Source organism: Heloderma suspectum, chromosome 6, assembly GCF_057233095.1.
Source record: "Heloderma suspectum isolate Gila_16-S chromosome 6, 16-S_ref, whole genome shotgun sequence".
In the NCBI taxonomy this organism is placed as follows: Eukaryota; Metazoa; Chordata; class Lepidosauria; order Squamata; family Helodermatidae; genus Heloderma; species Heloderma suspectum.
The window spans coordinates 52095853-52115576 of NC_139463.1; the positions used below are offsets into that span (position 1 = coordinate 52095853).

The window sequence follows — 19724 nt, forward strand, 5'->3', positions numbered from 1 at the left end:
CCAGCACAACCCTTTTCTCCTCCCCTACTACAGTGCATGAACGGTTATATGCATTGCGACCACTCCGCAGGGGACACGAGGTTTTCCTTAGGCAGTGGAGTTTTATGAGTAACAACAATTTGAAATATCCAGCCCAGTCTCTTTGCCTTGCAACTTCCCCCACCACACTGGGTGAGTTGATTATTTCACTAAAATAGTTTGGATTAAAACGTTCATCTTTCTTTCTTCCGTCCTCCCCTGTGATTAAAGGAAATGTCTCATCCAGTGTGTTCCAGCCAGTTATCACAGAAAAAATCAAATGAGGGACATTAAAATAAAAATTCCAGTGAGACAATAGCTACAATCCTAAGCATTTTACTGGGAAGTGAGCGTGCTTCCAAACTAACTTGTTTTTGTGCAATTACTCTGCCTCATTCATGTAATTCTATGGGGTGTCCAGACACTAATGTCTTCAATTTGTAATCTTCCCGTGTTTCCACCATTTCTTCTGTCCTTTTTCTTACCCGAAAAAATCCATTTAGGAGGGAAAGATGGAATAGCTGCACATTACCTTTTGATTGGTAGCATTAGGAGCCCTCTTTCTGGAACTGTTTAGCTTTTAGAAAACCAGTGAGTGCAGGGAGACATGATGGAGGTGCACAAAATGATGCATGGTGTGGAGAAAGTAGATAATGCTAGAATTAGCATTAATACTGGATAATACCTCTCTCATAATACTAGAACCCCAGGTCACCCCATGAAGCGGAATGAAGATTCAAGGCAGATGAAAGGAAGGACTTCTTGATACAGTGCATAGTTAAGCTATGGAATTCACTATCACAAGGATATGGCCATCTACTTGGGATGGCTTCAAAAGGGGATTAGACAGATTCAAGGAGGATAATGACTACTAATCACAATGGCCATATGCTACCTCCAGTGTCAGAGTGTCAGTGTCAGAGGCAGGTGTACTGGTTACTAGGTAACATGAGTGGGAGGGTACTACTTGTAGACCTCCCACAAGAAGCTGTTTGGCCACTGTGTGAACGGAATGCAGAAGTAGATGGACCTCTGGTCTGATTTTGTCATGATTTACAAGTTTTAAACCAAGGGAAGGAATTGCTCCCCACACCAAGTTCCCCCACTACATGTACTGCACTTGTACACTTCCTTTAACACCCAGTAAATTTTCCCCTAATTTTAAAGTTTAGGATTTTTATTGGATGATTCATATATTACAAGTTCCTTATACCAGCCTACCCCAACCTGGTGCCCTGTAGATGTTTTGGACTATAACTTCCATCATCCCTGAGCATTGGCTATGGTGGCTCAGGATCATGAGAAATGTAGTCCAAAACATCCGCAGGGTGCCAGGTTGGGGAAGGCTGCACTGTATTTTTATGTAAGAATCAACAAGTGACATGTGTATAGATCATAATGTCTAATAATCCTAAGGTAAAGGTGTCCCCAACCAGTCGTGTCCGACTCTAGGGTGCGGTGCTCATCCCCGTTTCTAAGCCGAAGAGCTAGCACTGTCCGAAGACGCTTCCGTGGTCATGTGGCCGGCATGACTGAACACCGAGGTGCACGGAACGCTGTTACCTTTCCCGCCGAGGTGGTACCTATTTATCTACTTGCAATTTCTTGCTTTCGAACTGCTAGGTTGGCAGAAGCTGGGACTGAAGACGGGAGCTCACTCCGTCACGCAGCACTCGGGTCTCGAACTGCTGACCTGCCGACCTTCCAGTCTGCAGTTCAGCGTCTTAACCACTAAGCCACCGCGGCACCTAAGCCACCGCGGCACCTTAATAATAATCCTACACATGTATAAACGGCATGTATAACTGCTAAGAGGCTATGGCCAATCGAGAACAACCGGAAGTACAAGCTGGGTTTCGAAGAGGCAGAGGAACTAGAGATCAAATCGCCAACATTCGTTGCATCATGGAGAAAGCAAGAGAATTCCAGAAAAACATCTATTTCTGCTTCATTGACTACGCTAAAGCCTTTGATTGTGTGGATCACAACAAACTGCAGCAAATTCTTAAAGTGATGGGAGTACCAGACCACCTTACCTGTCTCCGGAGAAACCTGTACGAGGGTCAAGAAGCAACAGTAAGAACCAGACATGGAACAACCGATTGGTTCAAAATTGGGAAAGGAGTACGACAAGGCTGCATATTGTCACCCTGCTTATTTAACTTATATGCAGAGTACATCATGAGAAATGCCGGGTTGGATGAATCAGAGATCGGAATTAAGATTGCTGGGAGAATTATCAACAACCTCCAATATATGCAGACGATACCATCCTAATGGCAGAAAGCGAAGAGGATCTAAAGAGCCTCTTGTTGAGGGTGAAAGAGGAGAGTGCAAAAGCGGGTTTGAAACTCAACATTCAAAAAACGAAGATCATGGCATCTGGCCCCATCACTTCCTGGCATATAGAAGGGGAAGAAATGGAAGCAGTGACAGATTTTACTTTCTTGGGCTCCAAGATCACCGCAGACGGTGACTGTAGCCATGAAATTCAAAGACGCTTGCTCCTGGGGAGAAAAGCTATGGCAAACCTAGACAGCATAGTAAGAAGCAGAGACATCACCTTGCCGACAAAGGTCCGTCTAATCAAAGCAATGGTTTTCCCAGTAGTAATGTATGGCTGTGAGAGCTGGACTATAAGGAAGGCTGAGCGCCGAAGAATTGATGCCTTCGAACTCTGGTGCTGGAGAAGACTCTTACGAGTCCCCTGGACTGCAAGGAGGTCAAATCAGTCCATCCTAAAGGAAATCAACCCTGACTGCTCATTGGAAGGACAGATACTGAAGCTGAAGCTCCAATATTTTGGCCACCTAATGCGAAGAGAAAACTCTCTGGAAAAGACCCTGATGCTGGGAAAGACTGAAGGCAAAAGGAGAAGGGGACGGCAGAGGATGAGATGGCTAGATAGCATCACCGATGCAATGAATATGAACTTGAGCACGCTCCGGGAGAGAGCGCAGGACAGGAAGGCCTGGCGTGCTATGGTCCATGGGGTCACGAAGAGTCGGACACGACTGAACGACTGAACAACAACAACAACAACATATAGTATGCACAAAACAATTTACACATCACAAGTTACAACCTATATATGTGACAGACGGGAATTCATACACAGAAGTGCCTTTGGGAACATTTGTAATATGTGAAGTGGAGCTGTGTAAGTGGATTTTTTCCCTCTGATTTAGATTGTGAACTCCTTGGGGCAGATCCCTATCCTTTCCAATCTTGTAATGTGGCATGTACATTAATGCTGTAACAACCACAACAACTATAATTTAAGTTCAACAACGCTCTTTAGTACACAGAGCGGCTTTCAAAGAATCTGGGGATGAAAGAGGGAATGTTGTATGTTACTGAGCCTATACTTTACATGCATATATAACGTGGAACGTGCTGGGCTCTATACAGAACGCTGGTCACAAGAGTGTAGCGACCCAGCCCCACCAAATTCAATGGATGCGCACACAAGGAACATACAAAGGCTGCCCCGAGGCCGAATTACAGTGCCCCCCCCCCGGGGGGGGGTGTTTTTGCATTGGGATCGGTGTGGAATTCAAAGTTCCCAAACCTATTCGGAAGAATGGGGCAGGAGGACTGAAAGCATCCCTCATGACTGGTGCCCCAACTGCCCTTTTGTGGCACTAACACTGAAAGAGGGATGAGGTCGAATAGTTTTTTCAAAAAAATTATGGATCTTGTGGATAAAGGGACGAAGTTGTCTCACTTCATCCCGGGCCGCGCCGCCGCCTCCACCCCGCTTGCAGGCTCCCGTGGGCATCGGCAAGCCGGGGGCCCGCAGCCTCCGCCGTGCTCGTCCCGCGCTGCCTCGTGGCTCGCTGGCTGCAGACGGCAGCGGCGAGACCCGGAGAGTCGCAGAATCGTCGGGCCGGCGGGGCCTGCAGGCCGTCGAGCCCGCCCCTGCTCCAGGCGGGAGGCCGGACGCCTGGCGCGGGCCGCGGCGGGCCCCTCCTCGGCGGGCCCCACGGCCCCTCCCGCGCAGCCCGCCCGCGCGGAGCCCCAGGACGCCGGGGGGCGCCCACTCACCCGCCGCTGCCGCGGGAAGGGTGGCGGGGCTCCGGCGCCGAGGGAGCGGCCCGGCCCGCCTGCTGCAGCCTCTCTCGGGGCCGCTCCAGAGACCGCGCGCCGTCGCGGCCCGGGAAGAGAAGCGGCGGGGGGCTGCGAGCGCGCCCCGCGGCGCCCCGCCCCGGCGGGCGGCGAACTTCGGGCGCGTCCGCGGAGCGGCGTCGTTTCGCGCGGGGTGAGGCGTGTGCGGAGAGCGGCGGCGTTGGACCGACAGGTTTCAGCGTGGCTTGCAAAATTATTTGCCGCCGCAAAAGGTATTTATCGAAATTTGCAAAAGCCTCAGATCTGGCACGCGATGCAAACTATAACGCTCATGTTCCAGGCCTGATGCCGTTTGGAAAACTTTGCAAAATAAATCTATTTTCATTTGCAGAAGCATCACATCTGAATTTGATACTGGTGTCTCGAACGCACAGTTGGGTGCAATCCCCGTGTCCCATCATGGATGCTTATTGCAATTTCTTTTCTCTCTGCAAAACCCCCCCAAACCTTTTGATTTGAATTGCTTCATGATAGCAGGAACATACATAAAAATACACGCGGACATGGTGGAAGGTGAAATCAGGATGCTGTACCTCCAATCCTGATTCCAAAATCCTTGCATTCCTACCAGAGGTTGGGGAAGGCTGTGCTACCTACAGAGAGGCATCCTCCTGTGCAAACAATGAAAGACCGACACATTAAGGGTGCTGTCCTATGCAGTCCTCAGCCCGGAGTCTGTTTCCCGCCTCCCAGCTGAACAGAGCAGAGCAGAGCAAGCTGCTCCAGCTGGTCCAGGGACTACAGAAGCAGGCAAGCTCCCAGAGAGCGAGCGAACAGAGCGAGTGATCAGGGGGAGCAAACAGGAGTTGGCCAGGGGAGTTGCAGTGGTTGAAGAGACAAAGGAGACAGAGGCTAAGAGGTAAGTGGGCTGCAGGAAGCCCAGGGGGCTGCCCTTTATCCTTCCGATTGGCTGTGAGCTCACCGGGTGCTTCCGAGAGCTCCAACTGAATTGGAGGGGTGTGGCCTGAGTACTCCCAGCAGCTGACTGGGCGGGAAGCTTCAGTCTGTTTCCCGCCTCCCAGCTGAGCAGAGCAGAGCAGAGCAATTTGCTCCAGCTAGTCCAGGGACTACAGAAGCAGGCAAGCTCCCAGACAGCGAGCGGACAGGGGGAGGAAACAGGAGTTGGCCAGGGGAGTTCGGCAGGGGAGGTCAAGGGGGAGGCCCCTAACATTTTTTTATTTTTAGTTTTTTAACTAACTTTTTTCCTTTTATTTGTCTTGTAACACATACTTGCCGGCAAGAAAATGTTTTTGTTTTGTTTCTTTAAGTGGGAGGAGTAGGCCACCTTGGCTGGTGCTAAGAAATGTGTCCGGGGCGCATTGATTCCCATGGCACCACTTTACCTACCCCTTGCTTAGGTTGTGGCCATACTAGCTCACCTTTCCTAAGTTGGTGGGGATGGGTGGGGGGCATTAAAATGTTTGCCTCTGTTGAATTGGCATTTGCCACTTTCAAGGAGGTCATCAGCAGTGTGATGCACAATGGAATTCAGCACTTCCCAAGATCCAACCTGTTTATTGGTCTAGTATAGGGGTGCTGATCACTTTTGGGCCCAAGGACCGAATTCAAATTTTGGAACAGTCTCGGGGGCCACATTCCAGGAGCTGTGCTGTTAAATGGGATCAGGAGTAGCAGTTTGGAGTGCCTGGAGACGAAAGTTTCTTAGGAGAGGTATGAGTGGTATAACTACGAATTGTCCTCCAGATTAAGGCCATTTGGACTAAGAGTTTCAGTCTAAAGATCCAGAAATTTTCCTTTTTGTCAAGCCTGTTAGTGGCTTTTGTTTGTTCTACTAGAAGCAACTGTAAATCCGAGAGACTATGGGCTACATTAAAGAACCTACATTAAAGAAAAAACCCACAGCCCTCCCATTGTGGAGCCTTTCTGCATTTACTGCGGGCTTTCAGATGGCGACCACGTGACAGCTGAGAGGGGAAGTTTTTAATTTTCAGTGTTCCATAGACCTCAATGAAAGAGCATAGTGGCTGTTTTAATAGCACAATGATGACTATGCACAGTAAGGAAAGTCCAGAATATTTTATTAGCTCATTATCTCCAGATCTTTTAAACATGGGGTCCTTGACACTGAGCTTTTATCCTGCAGTTGAGATTGCTCCTTCACGGACGTTTGCGGGCTCTTTACATGATGCCGTGATCATTCAAGTTGTCTCCTGCACTAAATGCCCTTTGTTCTGTGTTTAAATAGATCGTAGGTAATGAGCTATCAGGTTACCCCATTGTGTTCCGCTGGAGTTTCCTCCATGAAAAGAGTATAAGCGGCAAGAAGAGGAGCAAGATCAATGAAAGAGAATGGAAGGCTCAGATACGGGGACAAGGAGGGGGAAGGGAGGGGGAAGGAAGCTCATGAAAAAGGGAGTCGTTGTGATCCTGCATTTAAAACGGAAGCAGAAAGCCCCATTTTAAATGCAGGATTTTAGACTGGCGTAGACATGCCCATGGCATGTCCATAACCAGGAAATACCACTGGATGTGCCTTGGAGGTCGACGGCATCATGAAAAGGACCCACAAAATTCTGTGAGTGACCCACCATGAGTGCACGATAATAGCCTTGTGTGATGGCGCCCTATGTGCAGGAGAGTTGAAATGTCTTGCGACAGGCTGCTCCAGCTTTTTGGTAAGAATTGTAGATTTGTGGCTACCAAATCTTGTTCTTGGGTCTGTTGTAGTTTTCCCTACATATTGCATATGGCATTCTTTTTTTTTACATTCACATAATTTACATTTATGTGGAAACCACATAAGTAGAAGTGCATGCTAATGATTGTCTAATGCAATATGTTTTGCTGGTAACTCTGCTCTTGAAAGAAGTGACCCCCCTGGCAAAGGCAAAGTAAATTATGGATTTACTTATGAAGGGGCAGGATTGCAGCTTGAGATCGATAGGCATATGGTCAAGGAACACCTAATTACTTGGAATGAGTTCAAATCTCCAGGGCCAGAGGAACTGCATCCTAGAGTAATAAAGGAACTGGCAGAAGAACTCTCAGAACCGCTGTCTATTCTCTTTGAGAAATCATGGAGGAAAGGGGAAGTACCAGATGACTGGAGGAGGGCTAACGTTGTCCCTATCTTCAAAAAGGGTAAAAAGGAGGAACCTGGGAACTACAGACCAGTCAGTCTGACATCAGTCCCTGGGAAAATTCTGGAGCAGATGATAAAGCAATCCATCTGGAAGCACCTTGAAAATGATGCCGTGATTACTCAAAGCCAACATGGATTTGTCAAGAACAAGTCCTGCCAGACAAATCTGATCTCATTTTTTGATCAAGTAACCTCCCTTGTGGACTGTGGGAATGCTGTAGACATCATATACCTCGACTTCAGCAAAGCTTTCGACAAAGTGCCCCATGATATCCTGATGAGCAAACTAGCTCAAAGTGGGCTAGATGAAACAACGATCCGGTGGATCCACAGTTGGCTACAGAATCGGACTCAAAGAGTGCTTATCAATGGGACCGTCTCAAACTGGGGAGAGGTAACGAGTGGGGTACCACAGGGCTTAGTCCTGGGCCCAGTGCTCTTCCACATTTTTATTAATGTGTGGAGCCAGTGTGGTGTAGTGGCAAGAGTGTTGGACTAGGAGCTGGGAGATCCGGGTTCTAGTCCCCACTCAGCCATGGAAGATCACTGGGTGACTTTGGGCCAGTCACACACTCTCAGCCCAACCCACCTCACAGGGTTGTTGTTGTGAGGATAAAATGGAGAGGAGAAGGATAATGTAAGCCGCCTTGGGTTCCTTGCAAGAGGAAAAAAGGCGGGGTATAAATGCAATAAATAAATAAATAAATAAATATTAATGACTTGGAGGAGGAGGTGCAGGGAATGCTGATCAAATGTGCAGATGACACAAAATTGGGCGGGATAGCTAATACTTTGGAAGACAGAAACAAAATTCAAAGTGATCTGGATAGACTGGAGCCCTGGGCAGAAAACAACAGAATGACATTTAATAGGGACAAATGCCAAGTTCTGCACCTAGGAAAAAGAAACCAAATGCACAGTTGCAAGATGGGGGATACGTGGCTCAACCACACTACAAGCGAGAAGGATCTTGGAATTGTTGTCGATCACAAGCTGAATATGAGCCAACAATGTGATGTGGCTGCAAAAAAGGCCAATGCTTTTTTGGGCTGCATTAATAGAAGCATCGCTTCCAAATCCCGGGAAGTACTAGTTCCCTTCTACTCAGCACTGGTTAGGCCTCATCTGGAGTACTGTGTCCAGTTCTGGGCACCACACTTTAAGAAGGATGCAAACAAACTGGAGAGGGTTCAGAGGAGGGCAACAAAGATGATCAGGGGACTGGAAACAAAGCCCTATGAAGAGAGACTGAAAGAACTGGGCATGTTTAGCCTTGAGAAGAGAAGACTTGAGGGGAGATATGATAGCACTCTTCAAGTACTTGAAAGGTTGTCACAGAGAAGAAGGCCAGGATCTCTTCTTCATCATCCCAGAGTGCAGGACATGGAATAATGGGCTCAAGTTACAGGAAGCCAGATTCCGGCTGAACATCAGGAAAAACTTCCTGACTGTTAGAGCAATACGACAATGGAACCAATGACCTGGGGAGGCAGTGGGCTCTCCCACACTGGAGGCGTTCAAGACGAGGCTGGACAGCCATCTGTCAGGGATGCTGTGACTTGGATTTCTGCATTGAGCAGGGGGTTGGACTCGATGGCCTTGTAGGCCCCTTCCAACCCTACTATTCTATGATTCTATGTTTAGACAGAGAAAAGGCCTACAACTCCCAGAATGCCCCAGCCACCAGTGCTGGCTGGGGCATGCTGGGAATTGTACACCTTTTCTCTGTCTAAACATGCATAGGATTGTGCCCTACTCATTCATTATGGAATTAAGTTATATACCTACAGGAGAATCAAATACAGCCTCATCATACCACCAGCAGGCGCACAAGGGCTCCAAAATACATATAACATCCCAATGCAACACACTCACCCAAAAAATTTTTTTGACAGTATTTGTATACCGCTCAGTCCTTTGCAAATCCCACCCACAATCCAATACATACACCCACTGAATTCAAAGCACGCCTCACCTTCTGTTGGATGACAGCCCCACACCCAGCATGCAGGACACATAATCTGCATTTTCAAAATGCCTAACATGAATTGTGCACCGAAAGTGTCAATTGCCCAGAATTTGCACACTAAGATGCACAACGCTAGATGTGCTTCTTTTGCAGAACACAGAGTCAGAGAGACCACGGAGCGAAGGAAAAAGAGTTTTTCTTTATTTAACGCGCGGGCTTTATGGCTGGAAGCACTTCCAAAGAGCCAAAAGCCCCGATTTACATCAGCACATTGTTTTTATAGATATTGTGACACATAGGAAACGGCTCCTCCTCTCCCTCCCGTGTGGGGTTGTAGTCCTCAACATTTCTTCTCCTAGAACCATTGTTTATAATACAAGAAATGGGTTATAGGGTAGCCATGATAAGCAGAGAACAGCAGAGAACATGATATACATATCACTATGACCTTAGCCTTTGTTGACAAGATAAGAAATTCCTGTATCTCGTCAGCTTACAAACATATATTTCAGAGAGCAAGAGCTCAGCAAGAACATGAAGCATGAGACTGCATGAGGCTACTTAGTCTGACCCCCGATATGGCTGCTACACTTCCAAAATAGAAACTGCGCAATATGTGGAATTTTGCACACCTTAAATGCCAGTTGAACAGAAACTAAAGCCCTAACACTCATTTCATGTTTACAGATTCAGAATGCTAGCATTTTCCCACTGAATGCCAGTTGTGCTTTCCATACCAAAACCCAGGGTATGCAATTTGCACCATCAAATACTCTGCCAATAGCGTGATCAGGATAAGGGAATTTCACACACACGTGTCCTCTGATTTTGCCTGCAATCAGCACAGATAATCCCAGGTGACTGTAGAGCCTTGAAAACTGCACAATTCTACTCCCCAGCCCATTAAAAACATCTAGAAATAGCCCCAGTTTATGAGATACACTACGTCCCATTTAAATCCATGCTTTCTGCTGTCCACCTTTTTCTGATGCTTCATCACATCCAGAGTGGCAATTTAGATTTTCCACTCTTGTCCTGCACACCTTTGAACCATACTGACTTTCTGAAATGATTAGTGCTGGGGTTCACATCGGCCTTCGGGTTCCATACTCTGCCTGGGACACCCTTTCTCCAGCTCCAGATGTGTGGGGCGTGCGGGCCTGAGGGAAAAGCATTCTGCGCACCAGGAGGACTCTCTGTTACCATCAGTGCACGTGTCCCTGGCTAGTTGCGACATTAGAAACTGGTTCTGGGGCTAAGATCTGGCTCAGATTAAAACCTCAGGTCAATTCATCAACAAAATAATCTTTCTTTTTTTGTTTCCTCCTATTCATTTAGCCACGTGAAACGTCTTCCTGCTATCCACCTGCTTCCTGCTAGCCACACTGGACATTTTTAGGTCTTGTACTCTTTTGTTGTAACATCACCCCCTGAGGCTCTGTGATCAGTGGCGTTGTCCCACGCTCTGCCCTCCAATTTGTCAATGTTCTTTTGTTAATGAAACGCTCAAAGCCAAAACAAATCACGTATTTTTCTACTCAAGCTTTGGAAATGCTTTTCTGAGCAGCCCCAGCTTGAGAATCCTAAGCCAGGTATTGCCTCCTACACATTTGTAGAATGAGCTAGACTCCCTAGTAGTAGATTCCACAATGTTGGAATCCCACTTTCAGGCCCTGCATCAACCCACCCACCCAGAAGGAGGGTGTTGTATAGATGGGAGGAATGACTGCAAGGATCAGCAGGCCTCAAACACAACTGTTCTTTATTCAGCACACACAGAAGCGAAGAACGTTGCAGAAGCCCACCCGCTCATGCTGCTCCCAGCTCTACAGGAGCTGCCAAGGGTCAAAAGCAATAGCCAACCCACAGTACCCCGCCCCGGGATACATAACATTCCTCCTCCCTTGGCTATCATAGTCTTCCAACCAACGAGGCGGTACCCTTTTACACGAGGAGGAAAGTTTGCAGACCTTCCCAAGAACCACAGCAGGCTGGGGGTCTTCCGACACTATAAGCAGATCCTGAGCAGAGCATGCTAGCATGGGTGGGTCGCGCACACACGGGAGGACCACACCCCTAAAGCAGATCAACAAACTTTATATACACACGGATTTCTTACTGCGCCACAGCTGTCAGCCGATCAGATACTGACACGCCCGTGGGGGCTACTGCAGTTGGAGCCCGTACATACAGGGAGCACAACCTTCCTGCACAGTTTTCTTATGTACTGACAACACTCCAGCTTTGTGGCACCCAGCACCTCCCCTGTGTCTGCTTGTAGCAGCCATGTAAAAAAATCAGAAATGTCCTTGCTGAGCTGGCATAAGATAGCAAAAACAGCAATGTGGAAATTCCCCAAATTATTAACAGGACTGGGTCTCTCTGACACTGGCATATCATGTTCCAGTCCTCTGCTTGGCTTGCATATTGCTTGGATACATATCAAGGTCTCATTCTTTGCAAATCATGCCCTATTACCCATTTTTATAGACCTCACAATTAGAAACCGTGAGAGAAGGGGAGGGGGAAACTGCTTGCTGTCATATCTATAAAAGTCATGTATTACTGTGATTCGGGGCTTCTGGCTCTTTGGAAACGATTCCAGCCTCAAGCCCGTGCGTTAAATAAAGAAGAATCTCTTTTTCCTTCACTCCGTGGTCTCTCTGACTCTGATTTCTGCTACATAAATGGTGCCGTGACTCGGATGTGGCAGGCTCTGAGCCAGACAGGTGGCAGTTGCCTGCTCTTGATCGCCGCACCGGGGAGACGGGCTCGGCGCATGCCTCCCTTTCTTGGCGCCACCGACCTTTTTGTTGGATGAACGGGAGACAGCCTGAGCTGGGACCGCCCGAACGGTAGCGAGCGGCAAGAGAACCTTGGGAAGCGGTGGAAGGAATTTGAGCCCTGCCTGTGAAATCCACATTGGAAGCCTTCAGGAGAAAGGCAAGTATATGGGAAAAAGAGGGCCCCGCCTTTAGGGAGAAAGGCCACTGGGCCGAAAAAAAGAGGGCCCCGCCTTATGAAAAAGGTCAGTGTTGGTGGTATACGTATACAAAAGAACCTACTCCTTGCGGGTAGAAGGGGGGCCTGATCACACCCCCGAGTGGGCGCCAGTACCTAGCACGCCAGTACTCAGTAGGAAGCTGAGGAAGCTGGGGAAGCCGTTTTCCGCTCTGGTAAAAAAAGTGGGAAAAGTGGGTGGCAGGGACATATGGAAGCAGTGGAGAGAATGATGATTGTGTGAGTGGCTACTGCGGTTTCTGAAGCATACCGTTGACCGTCCGGGTGCCCAGGCCAGTAGCAAAGTGCGTGGTGTGTAAAATCCTCTTGTGTCGGCCAGTGAGACCCCTTACTCACTGACCAATCCCATTCCCTAATTGTGTCTGTCTTCAGTTTAGGAGGGAGGCTATGGGTGGCGGGGGAAGCAAACCTTGCACCCCCTTGGGATGTATGTTAGCAAATTTTAAGAAAGGTTTTAGTGGAGATTATGGGGACCCCCCCATGAATCCTCAACGGTTGCGAACTTTATGTGAAATAGAGTGGCCATCTTTTGGTGTAGGATGGCCTACTGGAGGCTCTTTGGAGCCCAGCAAAATCAGTCGTGTATATGCCATCATAGTTGGGAACCCTGGGCACCCTGATCAATTTCCCTACATAGACTCGTGGGATTCCATAGTCCGTGTTTCTCCTCCGTGGCTAAAGAAATGCCTAGAATCCCAAGCAAAAGTTTTGGTGCTCAGAAAAGAAAAATTAGCCAAGAAATTACAGCCAGTGTTAGAAGCCCCGGGTGAAGATCTGGCAGAGCTAACGGCGTTTCCACCCGCTTATGCCCCGCTTCCACCCCGGGCCCATGTTACTGTAAGACCGCCTCGTCGAAATCCTGAGCCCCTGCCATCCTCCCCTTCCGGAGGCACTGCCCCGCGCCTCGACTTGGAGTTGACGCCATCAGTTTCAAGCCCCACGGGCAGTAATTCGCCCATTTCAGCTACAGTCCTCAACTCTCAGATATTGCCTGCTGAGGCTTCCATCTCTGCAGGATCGGGAGAGTCCCCTCTTACACCTCAGTCAGCATTAATAAAAGAGGCTGCAGAATTGAGAAGTTGGATAGAAGAAGTAGTAAAATCAGCAGCGGCCCTTACAGAGATGTGCTCACAAAAAGAAGAGGGGTTGAGCCCATCTACGGCTCAGCAGTCAGAGAGTGAAGCCCAGCCTCTGCTTCCTCTGAGGCAGATAACTCAGATGGTGCACAACCCAGATCCCGAGGCGGCAGAGCATTATATCCCCATCCAAGCCTACACTTATGCACCCTTTACAACTTCAGACTTGCTAAATTGGAAGACCCATTATGCTTCATATACCACAAAGCCTAATGAGCTAGTGGAACTATGCTCCAGCATTATGGCCTCGCATATGCCTAACTGGCAAGATTGCCAACAGTTGCTTTTGACGTTATTTACCACTGAGGAAAGGCGACGAATCCATCAGCAAATGGAACAAATCGCCTTAGAAAGAGCCCCAGAAAATTATGTGAATCCCCAAGGATGGATGAGAGAGAGAGTGCCCTTAGAAAATCCCCATTGGGATCCCAACCTACCGGCAGGGTTAGAACGCATCACTCAGTACCAAACCTTGCTGTTGCAAGCTATGAGAGCAGGAATGAAAAAGTCTATTAATATGACAAAAGTCTCTGAAGTGTTGCAAGGAGCAACCGAAGCACCTGGAGAATATTTAGAACGTCTCCTGGATGCATATCGCCAGTACACCCCTCTCGACCCAGAGGCCCAAGAAAATATGAAAGTGATTAATATGGCCTTTGTAACTCAGAGTTATAAAGATATTCGAAGGAAGCTACAAAAGTTAAATGGTTTTGCTGGGAAGAATTTGACGGAATTATTAGAAGTCGCTCAGAAGGTGTATGTAAACAGGGACCAAGAAGAAAAGAAAGAAAAGGAGAAGAGAATGGTGAAAAAGGCGGAACTGCTTGCTGCAGCACTAGTAGGTCCGCAAGATGGAGGACCGGGCAGAGAGCAAAGAGGACGCGGACGAGGAAAGGGGAGAGCAGGAAGAAGAGAATTTTTGAGAAGGAATCAGTGCGCCCAATGTGGACAAGATGGGCATTGGTGGCGTGAGTGTCCAAATGGAACCAATCCGATGTACCAGGCGGAAAATCGAGGGGGCCACCACGGACGAGGGAGGGGACAGCCGCCATGCTGGCAACCAAATAACTGGCAAATGCAAAGAGAATCAACTGGGAATTACGAAGTGAATCCCTTTACGGGAATGGCCGCAACCGAAAGTCTTGAATAGGACAGACCGGGCCCCTTTAATCTTGGCCCCGGGGAGCCCATGGTCACTGCCACTGTGGGGGGCCAAAATATTGATTTTATGATTGACACTGGAGCAGCGTCATCAGTGGTGACCTACCCCGTTGCTCCCCTCACCCATCAAAAAGTGCGGGTGATTGGGGCAACTGGTGCAGTAGAAGAAAAGCATTTGCTGCAGCAACGGACTTGTCGGCTTGGAAGCCACATAGTAGAACATCAGTTTTTATATTTACCTGAATGCCCTATGCCATTGTTGGGACGTGATTTGTTGTCAAAGCTGAGGGCCCAAATATCCTTTGAAGAAGATGGAACAACAGCTGTCGCCTTCCGCAGGCCCCAGGAAGGTCAGCTCCTGTCACTCACATATCCACAGGAAGAAGAGTGGAGGCTACATTGGACCATGCCAGTACTTGATGAAGAGCCATGGCAGGCTTTCCATGTGCCTGGAGTGTGGGCTGAAGATAATCCACCAGGAATGGCAAGATATGTGCCCCCTGTTGTAGTTGAATTAAAACCAGGAGCAATACCAGTGCACGTACGTCAGTATCCACTGCCGCGCCGAGCGGTGCTAGGAATTCAGAAGCACCTAAACCGTCTGTTACAATATGGTATCCTTCGAGAATGTCAGTCTCCATGGAATACCCCCCTTCTGCCAGTCAAGAAACCCGGCAGCACAGAAGATTACCGTCCAGTACAAGATCTCAGACTGGTCAACCAAGCAACCGTGATGATACATCCGGTGGTCCCGAACCCTTATGTCTTGTTGGGATTGATTCCATCTGAAGCAACTCACTTTACTACCTTAGACTTAAAAGATGCCTTTTTTTGTATCCGACTGGCACCTAAGAGCCAAGCTATTTTCGCCTTTCAATGGGAAGATCACATGACTGGGAGGAAGACCCAACTGACCTGGGGCCGTCTTCCCCAAGGTTTCAAAAACTCCCCCACATTATTCGGGACAGCCCTAAGTCAAGACCTCCAAAATTTTCATTCCGAACCCGGGAAAAGAGTTCTGTTGCAGTACGTTGATAATTTGCTCTTAGCAGCAGCATCAAGACTCGAATGCTGGCAAAGTACCCACGAACTGTTGCAACTTCTGTGGGAACGAGGATATAAAGTATCTCGGAAAAAGGCACAACTTTGTAAAACCCAGGTACGATATCTAGGGTTCATAGTATCTCAACATCAGCGAGAATTGGGTCCTGAACGGAAAGAGACTGTGTGTGCCCTGCCAGAGCCAACTACTAGGAAGCAGGTGCGGGAGTTCCTTGGGGCTGCAGGGTTTTGTAGAATCTGGATTCCCAACTTTGCTGTAATGAGTAAGCCTCTGTATGAAGCTACCAAAGGTTCAGAGGCAGATCCGTTTCAGTGGGGAGAGCCACAAAAACAAGCTTTCATAGATATTAAGAAAGCATTACTCCAAGCGCCCGCTCTAGGACTTTCTGATGTGGCTAAGCCTTTCCTGTTGTATGTCCATGAACGAGACAATGTAGCTGTAGGGGTGCTGACACAGCAACTTGGATCATGGCAGAGACCTGTTGCATATTTATCCAAGCAGTTGGATGTAGTTGCCAAAGGCTGGCCAGCTTGCCTGAGAGCCATTGCCACAACCGCCCTCCTGGTTAAAGAGGCAGATAAGTTGTCAATGGGACAAGAACTAACCATCCGGGTTCCACATGCAGTACTCACGCTAATGGAGTATAAAGGAAATCACTGGTTCACCAACGAGCGCATGACCAAGTACCAAGCTCTGCTCTGTGAAAATCCACGTATCAAATTAGAGGTGTCATCCAACTTAAATCCGGCCACGCTGCTGCCAATAGAACCAGGAGGTCAGCCTGAGCACGATTGCATCAAAACTATGGATGAAGTTTATTCCAGTCGTCCAGACTTGCGTGATAGCCCCTGGCCTCACCCAGACGTCACCTACTTTACTGATGGAAGCAGTTTTGTCCGAGATGGGAAAAGATACGCCGGCTATGCAGTAGTAACTAAAGACAAGGTTATCGAGGCCAATCCTCTGTCTGTGGGAACTTCAGCCCAAAAGGCAGAATTAATTGCCCTAATTCGAGCCCTGACGTTGGCTGCTGGACTCACGGTCAATATTTATACGGACTCTAAGTATGCTTTCACCACCCTCCATGCCCATGGATCATTGTACCGTGAGAAAGGATTAATAAACTCCACCGGACAAGGTATCAAAAATATAACAGAAATATCGGCTCTATTAGATGTCGTATGGCACCCCAAACGTGTGGCAGTAATACATTGCCGAGGGCATCAAAAGGGAACAAGTGAGGTGGCAGAAGGCAATCGATGGGCAGATCACGTAGCCAAGCAAGTTGCCCTCAGAGATGAGCACGATAGAGAAAAAATTGAGATGGCAATCTCGGAAGCCCCGTTGTTCCAAGTTAACTTGACAGATGTGCGTCCAACCTACACTCCAGAAGAGGATCAAATGGCTGTTGAGACCCTGCAAGCTAAGAAAATAGCGCAGAAGTGGTGGGAACTGCCAGATGGACGAATCTATGTGCCACAACGGCTAGCTTGGAGCATTGTCCAGACTGCACATAAAGCTACCCATCTGGGAAAAAGTGCCCTGGCAGCACTACTACAAAAGCAGGTCTACATCAATGAACTACACAGTTATGCCAATTTAGCATCTATGCGATGCGTAGAATGCTCCAGAAATAACCCCAGACAAGGGAAGAAACCCCCTCCCGGCATTCAGCAACTTGGCACTCTTCCTTTTGAGGCCCTAGTTGTTGACTTTACTGAAATGCCTAGGGGTAGGCCATTATCGTTATCTACTAGTTTTTGTGTGCACTTACACAAGATGGGTAGAAGCCTATCCTACCCGAACTGAGAAAGCACGTGAAGTTATAAAAGCCTTAATGAAAGACCTAATTCCAAGACACGGATTACCCCTATTTATTGGATCCGATAACGGCCCTGCATTTGTCGACAAGGTGTTGCAAGGAGTTAACCATTTATTAGGCATTCAGTGGAAGCTTCATTGTGCGTACCGTCCGCAAAGTTCTGGACAAGTGGAAAGGATGAATCAGACCCTCAAGACCCACTTAGCCAAGCTGTGTCAGGAAACTCAGCGAAAATGGATAGAGATGCTGCTCTTAGCTCTGTTCAGAATTCGATGCACTCCACACAAAACTACTGGTCTGTCTCCCTTTGAATTAATGTATGGCAGGCCTCCCCAAATTTTAGTAGGACTAAAGGGAGACCTGCAAGAATTGGCCAATGTTAGTTTAACCCAAGAGGTTCAGGCACTGGGCAAAGTTCTTCAAGCCCAGCGTCGGTATATTTTGGAAAATAGACCCCCAATTCCTATTACTGAAATCCATCCTTTCCAGCCGGGAGACGAAGTGTGGGTCAAAGATTGGAAAAATGACCCTTTAACTCCCAGATGGAAAGGACCAAATACTGTTATACTTTCCACCCCTACAGCTGTAAAAGTAGCTGGAGTTAAACCTTGGATACACTGGACGCGAGTCAAGAGAGCAAAAGGGGGGGAGTGGATTGCAAACAGAAATCCTGACAATCCTTTAAAAGTTGTACTGAAAAAGAAAAAGCAGTAAAAGAAGACTCAGGCTAGACCTTACTGGGGACATACCAGGAAATTGTTCCCCCTGCGTACGGTCAGACCTGCAACTGGAGAATTGAAGAGCGGGACTAGACCTTACTGCAGCTTGCCGGGTAAAAGGCTGCCCTGCGTACGGTCAGATCCCAAAGAAGATTAAACATGTATGTTGCGATGTTAGTAGTGATAAGTTGCACCTCCTCAGTATTGTGCGCAAAAGGGGGGCCTGCTTTGGGAGAGGGGAGTATGCCCTTAAGGTTTGCTGATAATTATTGGCTTCACTTAGCTAATATCACTGGAGTAAAGCATTTTTGTTTGCCAGAAGATATACCAGCCAATAGACTCATTAGTTCCTGTTTAATACCTGTTTGTAGGCATCCCGATGGGATTCAAAATGATACTATGTTGAGCCATTATCATATAAATTTGACTTATTCCCAAAATGCAAACTGGGGCGCAGTTACAAAAACTGCCTCCTACTGAATTTACTTTACGCACTCCCATTGTAGCTGGTATAAATGCCACTTGTGCTCGTATGATTAATTGTCAAAAATCTTCTGGAAAATGTAAAGCTATCCCTGGACCCCCCTTCCAATGTAATGAAATTCAAAACATATCCTTTAATTATGCACATATACTTCTGCCTCATGGATGGTTTTGGACCTGTGGTTCCCGTACCTGGTCTTTCATCCCTGCCAATTTGTCTGATAACCACCCATGTTGCCTTAGCCGTCTGGTACCAGTCCTTCCCCCATGGCCTGAGAAAATTGGCCAACGACAGCCCCGGGCGCTCCAGCTGACTGAGAGCTGTACTAGTCATGTGAGTCTGTACTCTGATTCAGAGAAACTAGCATTAGCAGCATCTCTGGTTGGAGTGCCAGGCCTAGCCTTGGCCGATGGTCTGGAGATTAACAGGTTAGCCTGTAGCTTAGCCAAAAGCATAAATGCCACCTCACGAGCTCTGTCATTATTAAATAAAGAATTACGTGACCTAAGAGGTGCCGTCTTAGAAAACAGAGCTGGTATAGATTATCTTTTCCTTCTCCATCATCTGGGCTGTGAGTCACACCAGAAGCTTTGTTGTTTTAATTTAACTGATAACAGCAACGCTGTAAATATGCAGATCAATAATCTGCGTAATATAGTAGCAGATATAACAATAGGAAAACATGATTGGCTCGATTGGTTGACCTCTTGGCTTCCAGACCTCAGATGGCTAAAAGCATTGTTTGTTCTAATATTGCCAGTAATAGTGGTAGGAATGCTGTTGTGTTTCTGCATCCCCTGGTTCATGCGTTGCCTGAAACATCAGTTTACTGCCTCGGCCACCAAAACAGCTGCCCGCTATGCTTTAATAGCTCAGCAAGATATACAGTAAAAGTGCTATAGTAATCCTATGTTATGCATTGCCAACTTCTTGTGTAATTTAATGCTATAATTGTAATAAAATTATGCATTAAAGGGGGGAATGTAGCAGCCATGTAAAAAAATCAGAAATGTCCTTGCTGAGCTGGCATAAGATAGCAAAAACAGCAATGTGGAAATTCCCCAAATTATTAACAGGACTGGGTCTCTCTGACACTGGCA

At 47.7% G+C, this 19724-nt stretch overlaps 2 protein-coding genes across 9 annotated transcripts in view; one reads left to right on the forward strand and one right to left on the reverse strand.

The window, feature by feature from the left end:
- GJC1 (gap junction protein gamma 1) overlaps window positions 1–4982 on the reverse strand; it is a 57666-nt gene extending 52684 nt beyond the window's left edge. For 4 of the 8 annotated variants that reach the window (XM_084804276.1, XM_084804282.1, XM_084804281.1 and 1 more), the window contains exon 1: window positions 4066–4227. The gene's annotated coding sequence lies outside the window, so the exon portion shown is untranslated. Of the gene's footprint in view, window positions 1–3745; window positions 4016–4065; window positions 4228–4679 lie in introns of those variants that run through there. The other 4 variants (XM_084804283.1, XM_084804284.1, XM_084804277.1 and 1 more) reach the window with 4 other exon arrangements.
- Window positions 4983–12245: 7263 nt separating this feature from the next.
- LOC146340851 (uncharacterized) lies at window positions 12246–18517 on the forward strand. The gene has a single exon (XM_084804275.1). The coding sequence runs from the start codon at window positions 12627–12629 to the stop codon at window positions 14523–14525; it is 1899 nt and encodes a 632-aa protein (XP_084660401.1). The 5' UTR covers window positions 12246–12626; the 3' UTR covers window positions 14526–18517.
- Window positions 18518–19724: the final 1207 nt, after the last annotated feature.